At 33.8% G+C, this 17,634-nt stretch overlaps 1 protein-coding gene across 4 annotated transcripts; it reads right to left on the bottom strand.

Moving 5' to 3' along the window:
- Positions 1–1,832: 1,832 nt before the first annotated feature.
- LOC106714538 (vacuole membrane protein 1) lies at positions 1,833–16,704 on the bottom strand. Of its 4 annotated transcripts, none has more exons than XM_045683393.1 (10): positions 16,572–16,704; positions 15,882–15,955; positions 7,599–7,699; positions 6,778–6,891; positions 5,211–5,310; positions 4,606–4,787; positions 3,994–4,194; positions 3,053–3,277; positions 2,368–2,672; positions 1,833–2,083 (listed from the first exon to the last, which is right to left on the bottom strand). In XM_045683393.1, the coding sequence occupies exons 2-9, from the start codon at positions 15,951–15,953 to the stop codon at positions 2,405–2,407; spliced, it is 1,263 nt and encodes a 420-aa protein (XP_045539349.1). In that variant the 5' UTR covers positions 15,954–15,955; positions 16,572–16,704; the 3' UTR covers positions 1,833–2,083; positions 2,368–2,404. The 4 variants fall into 4 exon arrangements, with proteins under 4 accessions (XP_045539349.1, XP_045539347.1, XP_045539346.1 ...); XM_045683391.1 differs by having other exon boundaries at positions 15,882–16,179; XM_045683390.1 differs by having other exon boundaries at positions 15,882–16,182.
- Positions 16,705–17,634: the final 930 nt, after the last annotated feature.

A 17,634-nucleotide genomic window follows, 5' to 3' on the forward strand; every position in this document is an offset into this window, starting at 1 on the left:
TTAAGACATGTGATAATATTCATAAAAAAAACAATCAAAACTTTTGTGCAGTATTTACATTTATCTTTTACTATTTGCACCCGGATATTAATTTGCTCATACTCCAACAACTGAACATTTAATTTTATGTAATAATTTGGTAGTATTTTTTTATTTTATTTTAGCTAAGGACCCACGAACAGACTTATCAATTTTTACGTACTTTTTATTTATTAATATAGATTTATTAATAAAACTTCTAACATCAGAGGAAACTTATTATAACATTGATAACCAATCCAGTGATACATCTCAACACATCAAACTATACAACTGAGATGCCTTCGATAACTTCTATCATCTAATGATCTATCGTCCGATCTATTGTTATATGTTAAATCAAGTTAAATTACTCTCAGTGTATAGAGCATAAGTTACACGACATAACGAAAACAACCGATCGCGGGTGATGTCTTCTCTCTTTCTTATCACCTATAAAATCGTTATAGTTAATTAGTAAGAATATGTTTTGAATTATTTTCAACGACAATCGATTAATTTTAACATAAACTTTCGATATACGTAAAAAAATCGATGTCTTTTTGTAAAGGTCACTTGTAGCGACATTTCATATATTAAATTTAGTATAACACAGTTTAACATTATTTCACTAACATAATCATTTCATCTTTTTCCTCATTCTTTCTCCTTTTGTCGTATACTTTTTTTTGTAAACAAACTAATTATCTTCGCTATTGTCTTTGCGCAGCGCACGTGCATCCCCGACCATTAGAAGGGTTGGGGCCATAAATCCATCGAGTTCGTTATCGTATTCTCTGTGCGGCTGTCCATTTGATCCTTTGTTCATATTTTTAAAATGTAAAATTATTTTTCGTTTACTACGAAGAAGCCCCAAAAAAACAAACGACGGTAATAAACACCTAAATCCCTTTTGTTTTTGAGGAACGTTTATTGCGTGCACATTTCGTCTTTCGAATTTTTAAATTTATTTTTCATTGTTTGTTTCTTATCTTCGCAATGACAAAAAAATCCTATTTGTACGCTTTTTCAAATGAACCATAAACTATTTTTTTTATATTTTTTGTTGTCTTTAAACTCCAACATTAAAATAAACATTTTTGTCTGCAACAAATTTAGTTATATTTTAGGTACGACGTTCAAGAGTAATCTCGATTATTTTGATTGCAATTCAACGCAGAGTTTATCTCTTTTAATAGATTTTGCGTCTCACGTATAACAATTATTGTATTAAGAGTAAAGTGTTTTCGAACCTTATGTTGATTTTGTAACAAAGTTTTGTTCTAAAAAAAGTGATGTTAAATAAATGAAAACCAGTTTTAATGTGAATCAAATGTAATAAAGACTTTTCGAGACATTTGTGTAAATGTGAAATAAACTTTGAAGGTGTCTAGCGCCTAAACTTCGCAATATTTGATAGAGGTAAGTTTGTTTAAATCGTCACTATTTTCTAAAAAGGATTCTGTGGTACTCTTTTGATCACGTCTATCCCGGCCGCTCGGTGTATTGTATTTGTATAACATGCATCACACTCGCTCGTTCTCGTTCTCGTTCACCATTCGACTCGCCGACGGTCGCCGAACATAGCCGAACTTAGGAATGTAGCCTGATGCATAATTTAAATAATATGACAACACGTCAATAAGTGTCTATTGTAACAATTAACGGACTAAATTAACGGAAGTAGAATTTAACGGAAGTTAACAAGAGCGTTAACACTTTTTGAATTTAACTTAAAAGTTAATCCGTTAAGGAAAATGTTAACTTCGTTAATTAACGATTAACGGATTAACGAGTTAATGCCCAGCTCTGACCGTAGGGTTCCACTGATAAAAAGTTCGCACAAAAACTATAATCTCTAGTTCTCTCAGAAAAATCACAATCCTATTTATTCTATCTGATAATTGTCCTACAAATGATGAGAAAGACGTACTTCTGTACTGGTGTATAGAGATGACGAGTTTATATTATTGTTTTAGAGCTGTTAGAATACGTGGTGAGATGTGATCTATCGTGTGAATGTACTGTTACCTACGTAGTCGTGTACTCTCTGGACGCCGCCATGCTAAAAAAAAATAAACTTAAAATTTCAAAGTGCTCATAGATGATATTAAAGTTGTCTTTTACGTCTACTATGTAAAAGACAGGGGTATTCAACCATTATACAGGATTATTTGATAAGTCATAAATGAGGTGTCTAATAAACATATCTGATTCTAAAAGGTTGCGTTGAGTCACAAGAAGAAATTGACGCGGTTAATAATCCTTTGAAAAAAGTCAAAACAAAATGAAAAAATCAGAAATCGTCAACATTTCAATCAAATTACTTTTTTTTACTAAATCACTCACCCTGTCCCGCTGTAGCATCGGCCGGCGTCATCGTTCCCTAATCCCGTTTCTTGCCCTTCCTCTTTCCTATACGCTTGCTGTAGTTCTGTGCGAGCGCATTCACTATTGACACCACGAAGTAAAGCACCATTGTTAGAACTAGTTTTTCTAGTAAACTCGATACCAAAGACCCTTGGTTCTCAGGCAAAGGTGCAGATGGATCCCGTTTATGTAACTTTGACTTCTGATTACGCAGGAATTCTAGTAATGGTGCTTCGAGTTTTGGTCCAAGGTATGGTATCTTAGATACCCATCCTAGGGCTTGTCTGGAAATAAAAAAAAGTATTTTTTTTAACTTATCTGAGCAAAAATTAAGTAAAGTAGTAAGTAGATTAAAATACAATTTAATATTTATCAGAGAATTTCTAAGATATTGCAATATTATTCAAGGTATTATAGAAAATAAACTAAGTAGCTTCAGGTAAAGTTGTAAAATGCTTTCTCTATCCTACTAATACTATAAATGCGAATGTTTGGATGGATGGATGTTTATTAGAAGGTATCTTGAGAACGGCTCAACGGATCTTGATGAAATTCGGCACAGATGTAGAACATAGTTTGAAAGAACATATAAGCTACTAAGTTTTTTTTAATTGCAGCATTTTGTGACGTCATATTTTTCAAATTGAAAAAAAAAACGACTTACCCAACCAAAGCTTCATTGAAAGCAATAATAACAAACATCTTCTGTATGTGCATCTTAATGACAGCTTTACCAAGTACAGTTGCACCAAAGAACGTCCAGAACGGGACTAGGAAGTGTCCACAAGTGAGACCTGCGAGGTCAAACAGTGGGTTTGGTATGGACGCGCACGCCAATATACCAGCGAAACCAACTCTCTGTACCAACTTCTGCACCATCACTTTAGCCCTAAGAAAAACATTAAACATCGATATTCCGTCTATTCAGAAACAGAAACATCTCTTAGGACCTTCGTACACAAAGGAACGTAAATCTTTTTTATATCAGAGTACGCTTCAATAGCAAAGCGACCGCTGTACAGAGACATCTGCAATTACAGATGCGTTTAACCTACCATCAATCGACAAAGTACGCACAGAAAGGTGATGCGTCCCCTTCCCCGTTAAATCCACTTCCCTTTCCCATCATCTACCATTGCAATCGCGTGACATCGTCAAGTCCACACAAAGTTGAATCGACGCGCGTCTTCTATTAGGTCAATACTAGCATAACGACTTTACATTAACGGTAAAGATATTTTCCGCCATCTTGAAAATCGCGGCGATTTTTCTCACGATGATCTTGACAAACAAGTTGCAAGCGACTGACTTTAGCGATGACAGATTGATATATCGTCAATTCGATTAAAATCGCTGGGTTTCAAAGATTTATGTTGCCTTGTGTACTAGCCTTAGTAACTAACGAAGGGGATGTAGAATTATTAGAGTTATCCAGACCATTTTAATAACTAGTTACCGACTTACCGTTGATTTCTAAGACTCACTGTTTAAAACATATCATCCTTCTCATCATCATTGAGAACAACAGAGATAAAAATATTTTTTATCGAAGGATTTTGGTCTCAGAAACTAATGATATGGAGGAGTAAGTAAATAACTTCTCACCTGCCGCTCCTTGTATTATCATCAGCGATGTCGGTGACTTCAGCGAGACTACCACCAGATAGTCTCGCAGCTCGTGCCATGAAGTATGGTGGTAACTCCCCCAGTGCGGTGCCAACACCCCATAACATACTCTCTATGCGAACTTTAGACATTATGCTCCACACTGACACCTCACCCGCTATCTCCCCGGGACATATTATACTGAAAGGTTACAAATTCTATAAAAGCAGACAATAAACTTACTAATATTATAAATGCGAATGTTTTGATGGATGTTTGTTAGAAGGTATCTCTCGAACAACTGAACAGATCTCGCTGAAATTTGGTATAGATGTAGAACGAAGTTTTTAAGAACACATAGGCTACTAATTAAGGTTTATTTTTAACTCCGCGCATACAGATTCGCGGACGACAGCTAATTATACTAATATTATAAATGCTAAACTTTAGATGGATGATGAAACGGTTGAACCAATTTTGACGGGATTGTCACTGGAAGGTAGTTTATGTGTGCAGGAGTAACTTACGACTATTTTTTTATTCCGCGCTGACAAAGTCGCGTGCAAAAGATAGTCATATATAAAATTCAATAAAGATATGAAAATAACTTACTCATTAGGATAAGGTGGTTCAGGGAAGTCGAGGGAGCCGCACTCGTAGGCGGCGAGAGTGACGCGCGCGATGTGCGGCCCGAGGTACAGCAGGAAGGTGTGCAGGCCGGTGCCCAACCCCACCGAGCTGCACACACCCAGAACCACCCACCAACCCCACCAAGCTACCTTCGCCACCACTAACTAGAAAAACCCCAATTCGATACTTAAAAAAACTAACAACTGTAGACCTTCAACACCGTATGTTCCGCACTTTCGCACGAAATTATTTTATTAATTGTGCGTACAACAAGGGTATATAACAAGATGTGACAGTTTTTCTGTTCGAATATGATGCTAGAGCCTTCAAGAGTAAAGTTAGTAGGTACTTACTAAAGTACATCATACCTTTCGCCCACATCACAACACAGAGAGGATCTTGCTCAAGCGCTAGTTGACTGCATATTATCTCCAAAACGGCTTAACAGATCTCGATAAAATTTGGCACAGATGTAGAACATAGTCTGGAAGAATGCATAGGCTACTTACAAAGATTTTTTTTTTTCCGGGCGAACAAAGTCGCGGGTTAAAGCTAGTTCTTTATACAACAATCTCCGTGGAACGTACCTGAACATATGGTTGGTGAGGTCCACCTACATAGTATGACGTCACAGTAGCAGCAATCGATAAAACTATTACTAAAGCGAGTAACTTGTACGCCAGCAATCTGAAATAAAAACATAAGTACTTATAATGAAGAATTTTCCACAACAAATCTATATATTAGTGATGTAACGAATATTCGCATTCGCATTCGCATTCGCCAATATTCGCATATTTTTCGATATTCGCATTCGCATTCCTATTCGCAAAAAACGATGCGAATATTTAGCGAATGTATTTAACAAACAAAAAGGAAATTATTATATGGTTGCATATGAAATGATAACACAACTGATAAGATTTATATATTTTTATTTAACCATACTTGAATTAAAAAAAAATATTATGGAACAGTCTTGGTAAGCAACTAAATTAGAAACACTTTCTCTTTTGTTCTTGTTAGTCTAATTAAAATATTAACAAAATCACAACTTAACTCCACCACAGAAAAATAATGAATGTCCATGCCTTACATATATTTTGAAAAAAATCTAATTCTAAATTCAAGTATCTTTTGTGAAAACAGAACTTCAGAGATCCAATCAAATCTAAGTATAATATTAATTTATAACCTTTTTGGCTTTAATTATATATTTTTCCATCCCACTATATATTTTCTAAGAATTAAATATGATAATGAAATATAAACTTAAAAAATCAAATAATGAATACTTGACTATTTGTAAATAAGCTTTTTACAAAAACAAAAAATATTTATTTCTATTTAAAATTGGGTTAAATTTGGGAAATGCAATTACACCAAACTAACCTCAAATCAAAACAATACTTTTCGAATGAACTTTTTGTAACTAACTTCGTTCATTCAACCTGTATCGGCTCGGCTATGTTCAATTTAAACATGGCCGACACGAAATGTCAAACATTTTGCGCGCGCTTTATTTGAAATTTAACATTCGCATTCGCATTCGCATTCGCGAATATTGAAGATGAATATTCGCATTCGCATTCGCATTCGCGAATGTGAAAAATCCAACATTCGTTACATCACTACTTATATATATAAAAGAAAGTCGTGTTAGTTACACTATTTATAACTCAAGATCGGCTGAATCGATTTGACTGAAAATTGGTGGGCAGGTAGCTTAGAAACAGGAAACGGACATAGGATAATTTTTACCCCGTTTTCTATTTTTTATTCCTCGCGGACGGAGTCGCGGGTAAAAGCTAGTCTATATATTTAAAAGAAAGTCATGTTAGTTACACTATTTATAACTCAAGAACGGCCGAATCAATTTGACTGAAAATTGGTGGGCATGTAGCTTAGAACCAGGAAACGGACATAGAAACTTTTTTATCTTGTGTGCATTTTTTTTAGGCGGAGTCGCGGGTAGAAGCTAGTTAAAAAAAATCAGCAATAGAACCATATTTTCTTTATCTATCCTAATATATTGCTAATTAAAAAAACCATTTACAGTCGATATACAACATGCCAAGTATTTCCAATTTGCGTAGGTAAATTAAAGACGGACATCATTTGTGATCAGTCTTCTCCATATAAAATAACACTCACCTTTGCAGGCCAGTTGAGATCAATATAAGGAGTTCTCTAAAGAAATACTCTAGCGTGGTCAGCGGCCGCCTCCATAGCACCAAACTGTCGGTATCCATTTGGATGGCTTTATTCCTGAAAATACACAATTAATTAAAAACAAAAAAAAACTAAATTTTACTCTATGACTTCCATTGGAAGAATACAAATGAACAACTCAATATTCTAAAAATGTTAAGACAGATTAATTAATACTAAAATTCAAAACCACTATTAAATTGAATAATGCATATTTTAATGTTATGACAACCCTAATCATTCAAAGAGAATCATTGCATTTTAAAACATGTGGCAACCCTATTTAGCAATAAAGCATGCATGAATGCATGTTCAAATCATTAAAATATAGGAAATGATCGTACTTCGTGGAACTATTAAATAGTTTACATTCTTATTGTGCATGTTGTTTGCTCTTGAAAAATTTGTACGTGATTGTTAATTTATTAATTGCTTCCAACAAATGACTGACGTGATAAGACAATGGTATGTTTATTTAAGATAAATTAATTAATAGAAAGGAGAGCGAAAAAAGGAGAGAAATCAAAAATCAAAATAAAGGCGTGTCAGAGCCAATTTGTAGATACAACAATGCTTGTCGGATTAAAACATTATCGGTATTATTATTGAATGGGATTATGAAAGGTAGTGATTGAAGATGGCGGACAAAAATATAAAAAACTGGTAAACACGTTTATTTACCCTTGATTCGTTAAGGTTCTTCCCAAGTCAGTTATTCGGACAATTATACTCTTACAAACTTATGTGTATTAAAAAAAACATACTTAATGTCTTTCGGATGTGTGTGCAGACCGTTGCGCGGACGCTGGTCCGTATCGTTTTGCTGTACAGCAGCCGCCAGCTTGTAGTACCCGAGCCGGGCCAACTGGCAACAAAGGCATCGCATAAATATCAAAATACCGGTCAGAAGCACGTCTGCATGCGGTGAATACCAATTGTGAAATGACGTGTAACTCGTGTAGCGTAACTAAGCGATGCCGGAAGTGAATTGTCTGTGGCTTATTTTTTACTCTATGGTCTTTTAGGTTTTAATACTAAGTTTTACTTACTTTATTACAAAATGATATGGTAAGTATCATTACATAGTCAAAGTTACTTTTAATATTAAACTTAACTTACTTCATATATTGAAATACTAAAACATATCGTAGAAATATAATATTTTACTAAATATAAAACTTTTTTACGTAGAAATATTGAATATTATTTAAGGAATAATGTTCAAGGTATATAATTCTAAATATTCATATACATAAAATATTGTGCGTGATATAGTCTTTATGTATTTGTATTTACAAATAAAGTACAACAAAAAGTTGTTTTCTTGTTTCGTGGAAGCAAACAAATGGTAGAAGGAAGTCAAGGACTAGCGTGAATGATAAATATTTGGATTAAATTATTACACAGGTACTATTAACTAATATAAACTTAGCTTAAAAATATTTTCTTTGTTTTTTCATTTAAAAAAAATGTTAGCACTTAGCGCTATTTTTTTATTATGGGCATGACACGCTGTACTATAACTATACTAGGTGAATAACCTAGGTCACAATAAAGGTCATCTTAAAAAATATATCGTAGTACCAACACTGAGATAGTTTAGCATAGGTAGTAAAACTAGCCATTGTTATCGTATACAAAACCACACAAAACATTTTCGGTAACAATGAAAATGTATTTCAAGTTATTTTAATGTATTTAGGAAGGAAGACGCATTTAATTATTTTATTATTGAAACGTGAATAATACACGAATCAATTTAGGTAAATTATTGTTAACTAACCTTTAATTTTAAACAAAGTAACCACACAATACAAATCAGTAAAAACCATGCACACAAATACACACAATCTAGAACCATGCAAATCTGATTTGCACACACGGAATCTTGTATCAACATCGACGAATGAATACAAAGTGTGACATCATAATACAACAGCCGAGAAATGAGTTTCACTTTCGAAAACCACTTCCACTCTCTCTTTCTATCATTTCACTATCACACGAGGTCGAATGTTGCTGGCCTTTGAAAGCAAACTTGTGGACAGTTAAAAAAACGCGCCAATTAAAAGTCTAGAGCTGTCAACTGTTTGCTGTTAAATTTAGAACGAATTATTTTCTTCATAAAATCTCTGGGTAAAGATGAAAACCGCAAAAAAAACATTGCATACTTCAGCATTTAATCATACATTGTAAGCAATCGACTGTTTACACGTTGTTATGAAAAATGTCAAATGTTAACAAATGAGTTTACGCGGTAACCATCTTCATTGTGTTAACATCGGCCGAGGATAGTTCAAAGAAATGAAAGTTTACAATGTACAATGAATTATTTCTCGGCAGCTGAGAACGTCATCGACCTTCCTGGCTCATTTCCAATAGATAACCGAACTCCAATCAAAAACAATAAAATAATTTAATTCAATTGAAAATCGCCTTTGTGCTAACACCACAGAGTTTAACATTTTATGTACCTGTCTATCTGGTAAGTCAAAAATATTTCATTACCTCTTCGTACGCACTTTCTAATTAAATAATCCGAAAGAATAGATCTGTCTCTCAGGAATAAAGAAATTCCTACTTACGATAGGAATAAATATGGGAAAAGTGTACTTACGAGTATATTATTTGTATAGTTGTTTAGGTGGTAAATAACACTATCTAGCGACAACTATAACTCAACACATATTTCCCCACCTTTAACTATTAATTAATACCTATGACTATGAGCTTAAGGTTGAATATTAAAACAATCGAGGTATTTACGGACATGGCGCGACAAGGTGGCGTGATCATGCGGGGTGCGTACGTTGATCCGATGACCCGCATTCGAATAAGCAGCCAACAAATCATTCGTACGTGAAAACTGAGCGGGATTAAAATTATCATTACATGGTACATAAGTTGTCGTAAAATAACTTTCGCCAACAAAACTAATGGTACAACCAAAACCTAAATTTTACACTCAAGAATATAGACATAAGTGTATGTACTTTTTATGAACAAAATACCACGCATAAGAAGCGAAGAGCAACCCTTTTACTGTGATAATCTTATTGGATGTTTGAAGTCATTATTAGTACCCTACTTTGCCATCTCTCTCGCTCCCTTTTTCTAGGTAATTTTCCCATTCCTGAGGCTAGTGACATCTCTTACAATCTTCCATACATTGTGTCCATCTGCTAGGTATATCACGTACTAGGTTTGTTGGTTTTGAAGATTTCTATGTACAGTCGTGGAAACTGGTGTTGTCTTACCTAAAAAGCAACAGTCGTTCGAACGTTTCGTACGCATTGAGACGGCGACGCGACGCGCAAACAATAACCAATGGGATTCAGCTTTTAAATTCGTCTATCATTTGCGCAACTCATTGCTACCTAATCAGTAATTTATAAAAGGGGGCGAAGTTTGTCTCATTATAGGAAACAAGTTAATTTTTCTTTACGCGGAACACCGCGGATTTCCGCAACTATACATTCAAGATAAAAGAATTTATTTCATAAACCACACGTCCAATAAGATAGTGCAAGGTCGAACATTAGTTATCCTCAATGCTAGTGATAATTAAATCTTATCAACTGTGAGACAGATACAAATATGTCACGTTCTGTATCATATATCTAATGAATAGTGCTCACAAACTACTATAGAAGAAATGTTTGATAGTCGTACAAAGGATCAAGTATCGAATCCCAATATAATTTCAAAAATAAAAATAACCAATATGGGAATGGTATCGTCATCAACAAAATTTAAACAACCCTGTTAAGTACTAAAAATCTTATGCCTATTTTGACATAATTGACTATGACAAGAAGGCGCTTGAGGCAAATATTCATGCTAGGCCCTCTGTTTACCCAATTGTCATACGTCCTAACAAATCTTAGCTGTTACATAAAATGTTACGTAACGTAACGCTGTCAATAAATTTGTTCGCACCGACTTTGCTTTCTTTATTTCTTTACTATTTACAATAGACTTTCACATCGCCTTTTACTGAAGCGATGCCAAAAAAATGTAACAGTTCGCCGAACTTTTTTTAACTCAATATTGATGAATGAAATCAATGAAAATCGACTTTTGGAAAGTTTTAATGATAATTCTGAGATAATATATATTTTAGTAGTACATTTTTGATCTAAAACTTTGGTTTTCAAAACCTATAACCTATAAGCTGAAAAATTCTTGTGATATGCTATCCACTTTTCGGTATTACTACAATAGGGATCGTAATATTGAACAGCTGTCTATTTGCCAAGCTATCACATAATTTAAAGCTATAATGTTTTTATTCAACGTTCACAACATTAACGATAATTGTGACATCGTTAATTACCAGTAGCATAGATAATTCAAATCTATATTCACTCATAGCAACACGATGCTTACGAGAAATGCTGAAGACATGTTTTTAGAAAATCAATCAACTAGAAGATTTAGTGAATTCTTATGGCAGCGTTTATTATTATGAAATATGATAACGTGATCATGAACTTATAATTCTGATTATTCTGAAAGCCCTAGATACCTACATTATTACAATAAAATTATAAAACAGAATGACTTAAATAAATCAAAAGATAAACATTTTCGCAGATCAAAATTTTTGTCTATTTCTATTGTTAAAACTTTGTAACTTTGCATCCGTAACAAAACGACATAGTATGACGTAATGTGTATCAAATTAAAGTCACCGGGAACCGGGAACAAAGAGGATCTCGAACAAAGGAAGAACGAATTCGCGCGGTCGATTCACGCGCAAACTAATTTATTCAATTCAGAAAGCGAATAAATGTCTGCGGAACTTGGCAACAATTCGAGTTTTATTTTTTATTTTCACCCAACACATATTTTAAATACATGGCTGAAGATTGAGCTGAACTGAGACCGATTCGCAGAATCTATTTGATTTCGTTTTTTTTTTCTCTCTGGATTTTTTTTTAATCATCAAACTGTCGCCAGTATCGTGTGACATTGTACAGAATACTAATTTGAAAACGGTAACAAGCCAAATAGTTAAAGCGCCAAATGCCCGGCGAAATGACGTTCAGATTAATTAATACCCTAATAATATTTAACATCAACCTTGATTATCTGAATTCGAATCGAAACTAAACAAGTAGATCTAACAAAAAACATATCATCTCTTACAATCTCAGAAAAACAGCGATAGCAATTTTTTTCAGCAGTGAAAATGGACGGTTATAACAAAGCATGTATCGAATATCGAGTTAGTCCAAACTCCAGTGAAAGTTAATCGGCGTGTTAAGATAGTAAAGCTAATTTTTGTTGAATCAACAAAAACATAATCACGCCTGTGATCCAGTGGGGTAAACAGTAACGATGGAGCTACATGTGGCGCGGTCCTAACTCACCTCATTGTTTAATCAATTGTATAAAATTCTAAAAATAAATCCTATCTGTTGTTAAGCCATGCTTAAATTCGTAATCCGATTAGTATGCTTCATCAAGTGGATTCGAACTCTCCCTCATTAGGTTATTATAACTTGTACAGTGAGCTGCATAAATAATTATACATATACAAAACTTTACAAAATAGTATTGGCCTTCTGTTTCAAAAATATCTATGTAATCTTACTAATAAATGCGAACTTTTAGATGGATGGATGGATGTTTTTGTTTAAAGGTATCTTCAGATCGGCTTAACGGATCTCGATCAAATTTGGCATAGATGTAGATATTATGTCTTTTTTAATTCCGGGCGGACGAAGTCGCGGGCTATAGCTAGTTATACATAAATAACATGAACATTTATGCAGCTGACTGTACATGTATGTAAAAAAATAGAATCGCCTTCGTTCGCGGATTTACAATTTAAAAGCGACAATTGTTTAAACCTCTCGTACGTCTTGAAAATATAGAAGCTGGCAAATAGTGTACCAATAGCGTATTAATAGTAACACTCGACAATATTCATTGGTATAGTAAAGTAACCGAAAATTGTTTTTAAATTAAATAAACATCAATACGAGGGCCACACTGAAAGTTTTTAGAAGTAGCTTTTTTTTAAGAATAAATTAAAAAATTAAGATTAAATTTTGAAAATAGAACTCTTTACAAATATTATTGAGTACTAATTTAATTCGTTTGTTATTTGTTTTACGATTTGGCGGCAAATTGAAAGTTGTTGGTGTCAGGCCACTATGAATTTAACGCGAGAAAATTTTCGTACCGTGATTTTGTATGACTTTCGGTGTCATTTAAGTCAACAAGAATGTTATGACAGACTTCGATTGGCCTTTCACGCTGAAGACCCTTCTCGGGCCACTGTTTATAACTGGTTTAATGAGTTTAAATGTGGTCGCACTAATCTCAACGATGCTCTGCGTCAAGGACAGCCTTCTGCGGCGACGACTGAAGTTAACATCAGTGTTGTGCGATGTATGAAAGAGACTGATCCAAGAGTAACCTATCAACAGATTCGGACAAGCTTAGGCATCGATATGACTCAAGTGCAAAAAATCCTCCACAAACATTTAGCCATTAGGAAGCTTTGTGCCCGGTGGATACCCCATTATTTGACTTAGGCCCAAAAACTCCGTCGTGTTGATTGGTGCCATGAAATGGTACAAATATTTAACGGAGGTGACTCAAAAGCTGTGTTCGACATGCTTACGGGTGACGAAAGCTGGATTTATTGCTATGATCCGGAAACCAAGAGACAATCTGCTCGGGGGGTGTTTCCTTCCAGGGAGTTGCCAACTAAATTGAAGAAAGGTCAAAGTGTAGGAAAAAAGATGGTGGCCTCATTCTTCGGAAGGACCGGTTATTATGCGACAATTGTTTTAGAAGATTAAAAGTTACTTACTGCAGAGTTGTATACTAACAAATGTTTACCACTTGTCTTGGAAAAAGATCGAGAAAAACGACCTTGAAGTAGGATCCTCCTTCATCACGACAACGCCTCTTCGCACACCGCCGGATGAACGATCGACTATTTGGCGTCGTCAGACGTGGAATTGCTGGGTCACCCGCCATTTAGCCCCAACCACGCACCTTGCTATATTTATTTATACCCGAAAATAAAAGAAAAACTTCGAGGAAAAAATTTTATGGACGCCAAACAACCAGTGGCTGCGTTCCAGAAGGCCATCGAAGAGACCCCTAAGGACGATTGGGCAAAGTGGTTTTCTCGGTGGTTCTATCGAATGCAGCGATGTATTAATGTTAATAGTAATATTCTGAAAATATATAATAAAAATAACAACTTGCTAGTTTGCTCAGTTTTTGATTTTCTAAGAACTTTCAGTGTGACCCTCGTAGCAGCCTAAAAGACTTTGTAAAAAAGAGGGCGGAGTTTAAGTTCGAAGCAAGGAGCGAGGTAATTTTTTTTGTAAGTGGAATAGGATCCGCATACGTCATTGCACATATATCATATAAAAGGAAAGATCCACAAGACCACTACTCTGTTTAATGAAGACTTGACCCAATTTTAGGCATAAAATCCACAGCATTGCGCCTCCCCTACGTGGCGCAATGTTTAAATTATCGTGAGATATTGTGGAGACATTACAATACACAGAGAATAAATTTTATTTAGTTATACTTTAAATAGTAAATATTAAAAATGATTGTATGGAAAATTGTGAACAAAACGAAATATAGCTTTTTAAAATTGAAGGTCTAAAAGACATTTTTCATAGTAGTCGATATTGACAGCGAACTTTTGGCCTATATTTTCCATATGCTAGAATCTAATTTGAGTCTATCTAATACCAAAGGCTATAAGTCTGATTCTTTATACTCTCAATCTCAATATGGATACGGAAGTGTACTCCGTGTATGTTAAACTAGCGGTCGCCCGCGACTTCGTCAACGCGGAATTTAAAAATTTTAGCATGTAACATACCAGCATGTATCAGCAACCTTCCCGTAAATGTCCCGTCAAAAATCAGCCCACCGATTTTATAGATTGCTCGAAACTAACACGGCTTTACGGACAGACAAACAACATTTTTACAAATTGGTACATTATCAGCAACACAAATACATCATGTGTATATTATGTTTCGATATTACATACAGATTCTCCAATTTTACTATATGTATAGATGACAGAATATAAATTAAGATAATTGAATATGATTTATGTGTTTATTTAGAATATACTATTAACATTTACCACGGTTAATAATGAAGAACTTTTACCAAGGAATAAAAGTTAGTATAGAGAACTTAGAACCTATACATAATAGAAGTGTTAAAATTGTGCTTGAACATAATTATTTTTTGTAGTGGTTGTAAAATTACCTATATATCAACAAGTTTATGGCTTATGAAATAAGAAAAAATTAAAGCAGGACTTTACTAAAATTATTTACTCTGGACTCTTGTTTTGTGTAAGTGTGAGGTTTTTAAATCAATATAATAAAGAAATCTTTTATAAAATAGATTAAAGTGTTATTCTATTAGACATTAAAAGTAATCTATCTATATATATAAAAGAAAGTCGTGTTAGTTACACTATTTATAACTCAAGATCGGTCGAACTGATTTTAGAAAATTGATGGGGAGGTAACTTAGAACTATGAGACGGACATAGGAACTTTTTTATCTTGTGTGCATTTTTTTTATACCGCGCGGACGGAGTCGCGGGTAAAAGCTAGTAAAATATAAAACAAGCTTTAACACAATCATATCTATCAACAAATAAAAACCGGTTTCTTATTACATTTGTAATAAAGTTCCTATACAATCCACCATTAGAGATAGAAAAAGCTATGCATTTTTTATACTTTTCAATTTAATCCTTAATTGGCAACTTCTAAGATATAAGTACACAATTCTAGATCATTGTCTAGCTAAGGAATGTATCATAAAGTGACAATATCATAGTGAATTTATTGACATCTATATACTATGACACTTATGCACTTATGCAAATGGTTGTGGACAAATGACATCTATTGGTACTGACACTCTTGCCTAGCAAACAATAATGTTATAACAAATACAAGCAACACAATACTGCCAGCAAAAAAATCTAAAGAAACAAAGCACAACAACAAATCACACATTTGATATACCAGTTCGTTTTTGTTGCCAGAAGATCGTTGGCCACGTTTTCTGCATTCAGCTCGAAGCTGTTCTTTGTTCATCGCTGCAAGCATTTCACAGGTAGTATTCTGCTTTGCTCTTCCATTGTCGGGTAATGAATTCTGTCTCGGTACAGTAAGGGATGAAGCCTGGTTACGGACCCGTCTAGTACTGGCTGCCTTCGTCATTTTTTATGGCTTTGTATTTGTAAACAATTATATTATGTAGATACAAAACTTTTGTATCATTCTAATATACTTCCTCCGTTATCCTTGCGTTGGCCCTTGCCTACTTGAAGTAAATGTTGAAGCACAAAGTAATACTTAAATTTTTATTGTCATATAATGTTAGGAATAAAATTGTAGCAAAAAAATAATTTCAAAACAATATAAATTAATTTTCGTGAATATGTATTGAACATTTATGTATGTTGTAAGTTATTTATAAATAATTTCTGTTTTGCGAATATTTAAAGCGTCATTGATTATGTTTTCCGAAAAAGTGCGAACAAGTTATAACATACATTTATAAGTTCAAATTGCTTCTTCAGCAGAATAAAAAGCCACTTTCAGCCCCTAATTAATAAGCGTTTAGGTTTATATAAATAATTCGGGGCAGTCAGCAGAAATTGATGCAATTTCTAACCTAATGAAGTGAAATAATATTGAAGATTTACTCACATTTAATTTAAGCCCAAGTTGAAATTTGTCTAAATTAACAATTGACTGATTTTTAAACTATATTTTTAGTAACTTTACTTGTTTTAACATATTTTTGATAACAAAACAAGATACATCCACTTCGCACAAAATTATGTCTACAACTAAAAATGGTAGATTGTGATTCGAAAACGCAAAGAAAAACAAAAGTACTACCAATCGTGTTGTTACTCACCAAAATGGATAGTTTAAACACATAATTTTAATATTTCTATGGAGCAATTACTGTAGGAAACTTTTTTGTTATTTTGTTGACAAGTTTGAAAGTTTATTCTAGCATATTTATTTGTCCTGGGAAAAAATGAAGTTAAGAAAAATAAACTCCATCGGTAGAATAAACAAAAAACTGGTAACACTAGTGAAAGGCTGACGTGGTTTTAAGCAATTTTAAAAATATTATGACATTTTTATGCTTAAACTAGCTATTGCCCGCGCGGAATTAGAAAAAAAAACTTATTAAGTAGCCTATTTGTTCTTCCAGACTATTTTCTATATGTGTACCAAATTTCATCAAGATTCGTTAAACAGTTCCGGAGATACCTTCAAACAAATATCCATCCATCTATCCATTCACGCATCCATCCATCTAAACATTCGCATTTAGATATTATATTTAGATTTTAAATATGATTAAATCCATGAAGACTAGGAAAAAATGTTTTGGACTATTATTTTACGATTACCTTTTTACCAGATATTAATACATAAGTAAGTCTAATTAGTACTTTTTTTTTTACGGTTTTTATACCGGCACTAATCTATGCATCTGTCAATGTCAGTCGATGTGCGAATACGAATGACTGTCAAATTTTTGCGCGATGCGATCAACAAACCGTAAAACTAAATTAATTCCAAATATATTGTATTATCAACGTGCACAATAATCTGGATTACAATGCTTCAAAACTTGATAAATATCCGTTTTATTTTGCTAATGCTAACATCTTTGTTCGTATGACAAGGATTTGGGCGGGGCGGAATTTTGATTTTGACTCATTTTATTAAGTTTAAGGCACCGTTATTA

The sequence above is a fragment of the Papilio machaon genome, chromosome 21 (genome assembly GCF_912999745.1).
Source record: "Papilio machaon chromosome 21, ilPapMach1.1, whole genome shotgun sequence".
Lineage (NCBI taxonomy): Eukaryota > Metazoa > Arthropoda > Insecta > Lepidoptera > Papilionidae > Papilio > Papilio machaon.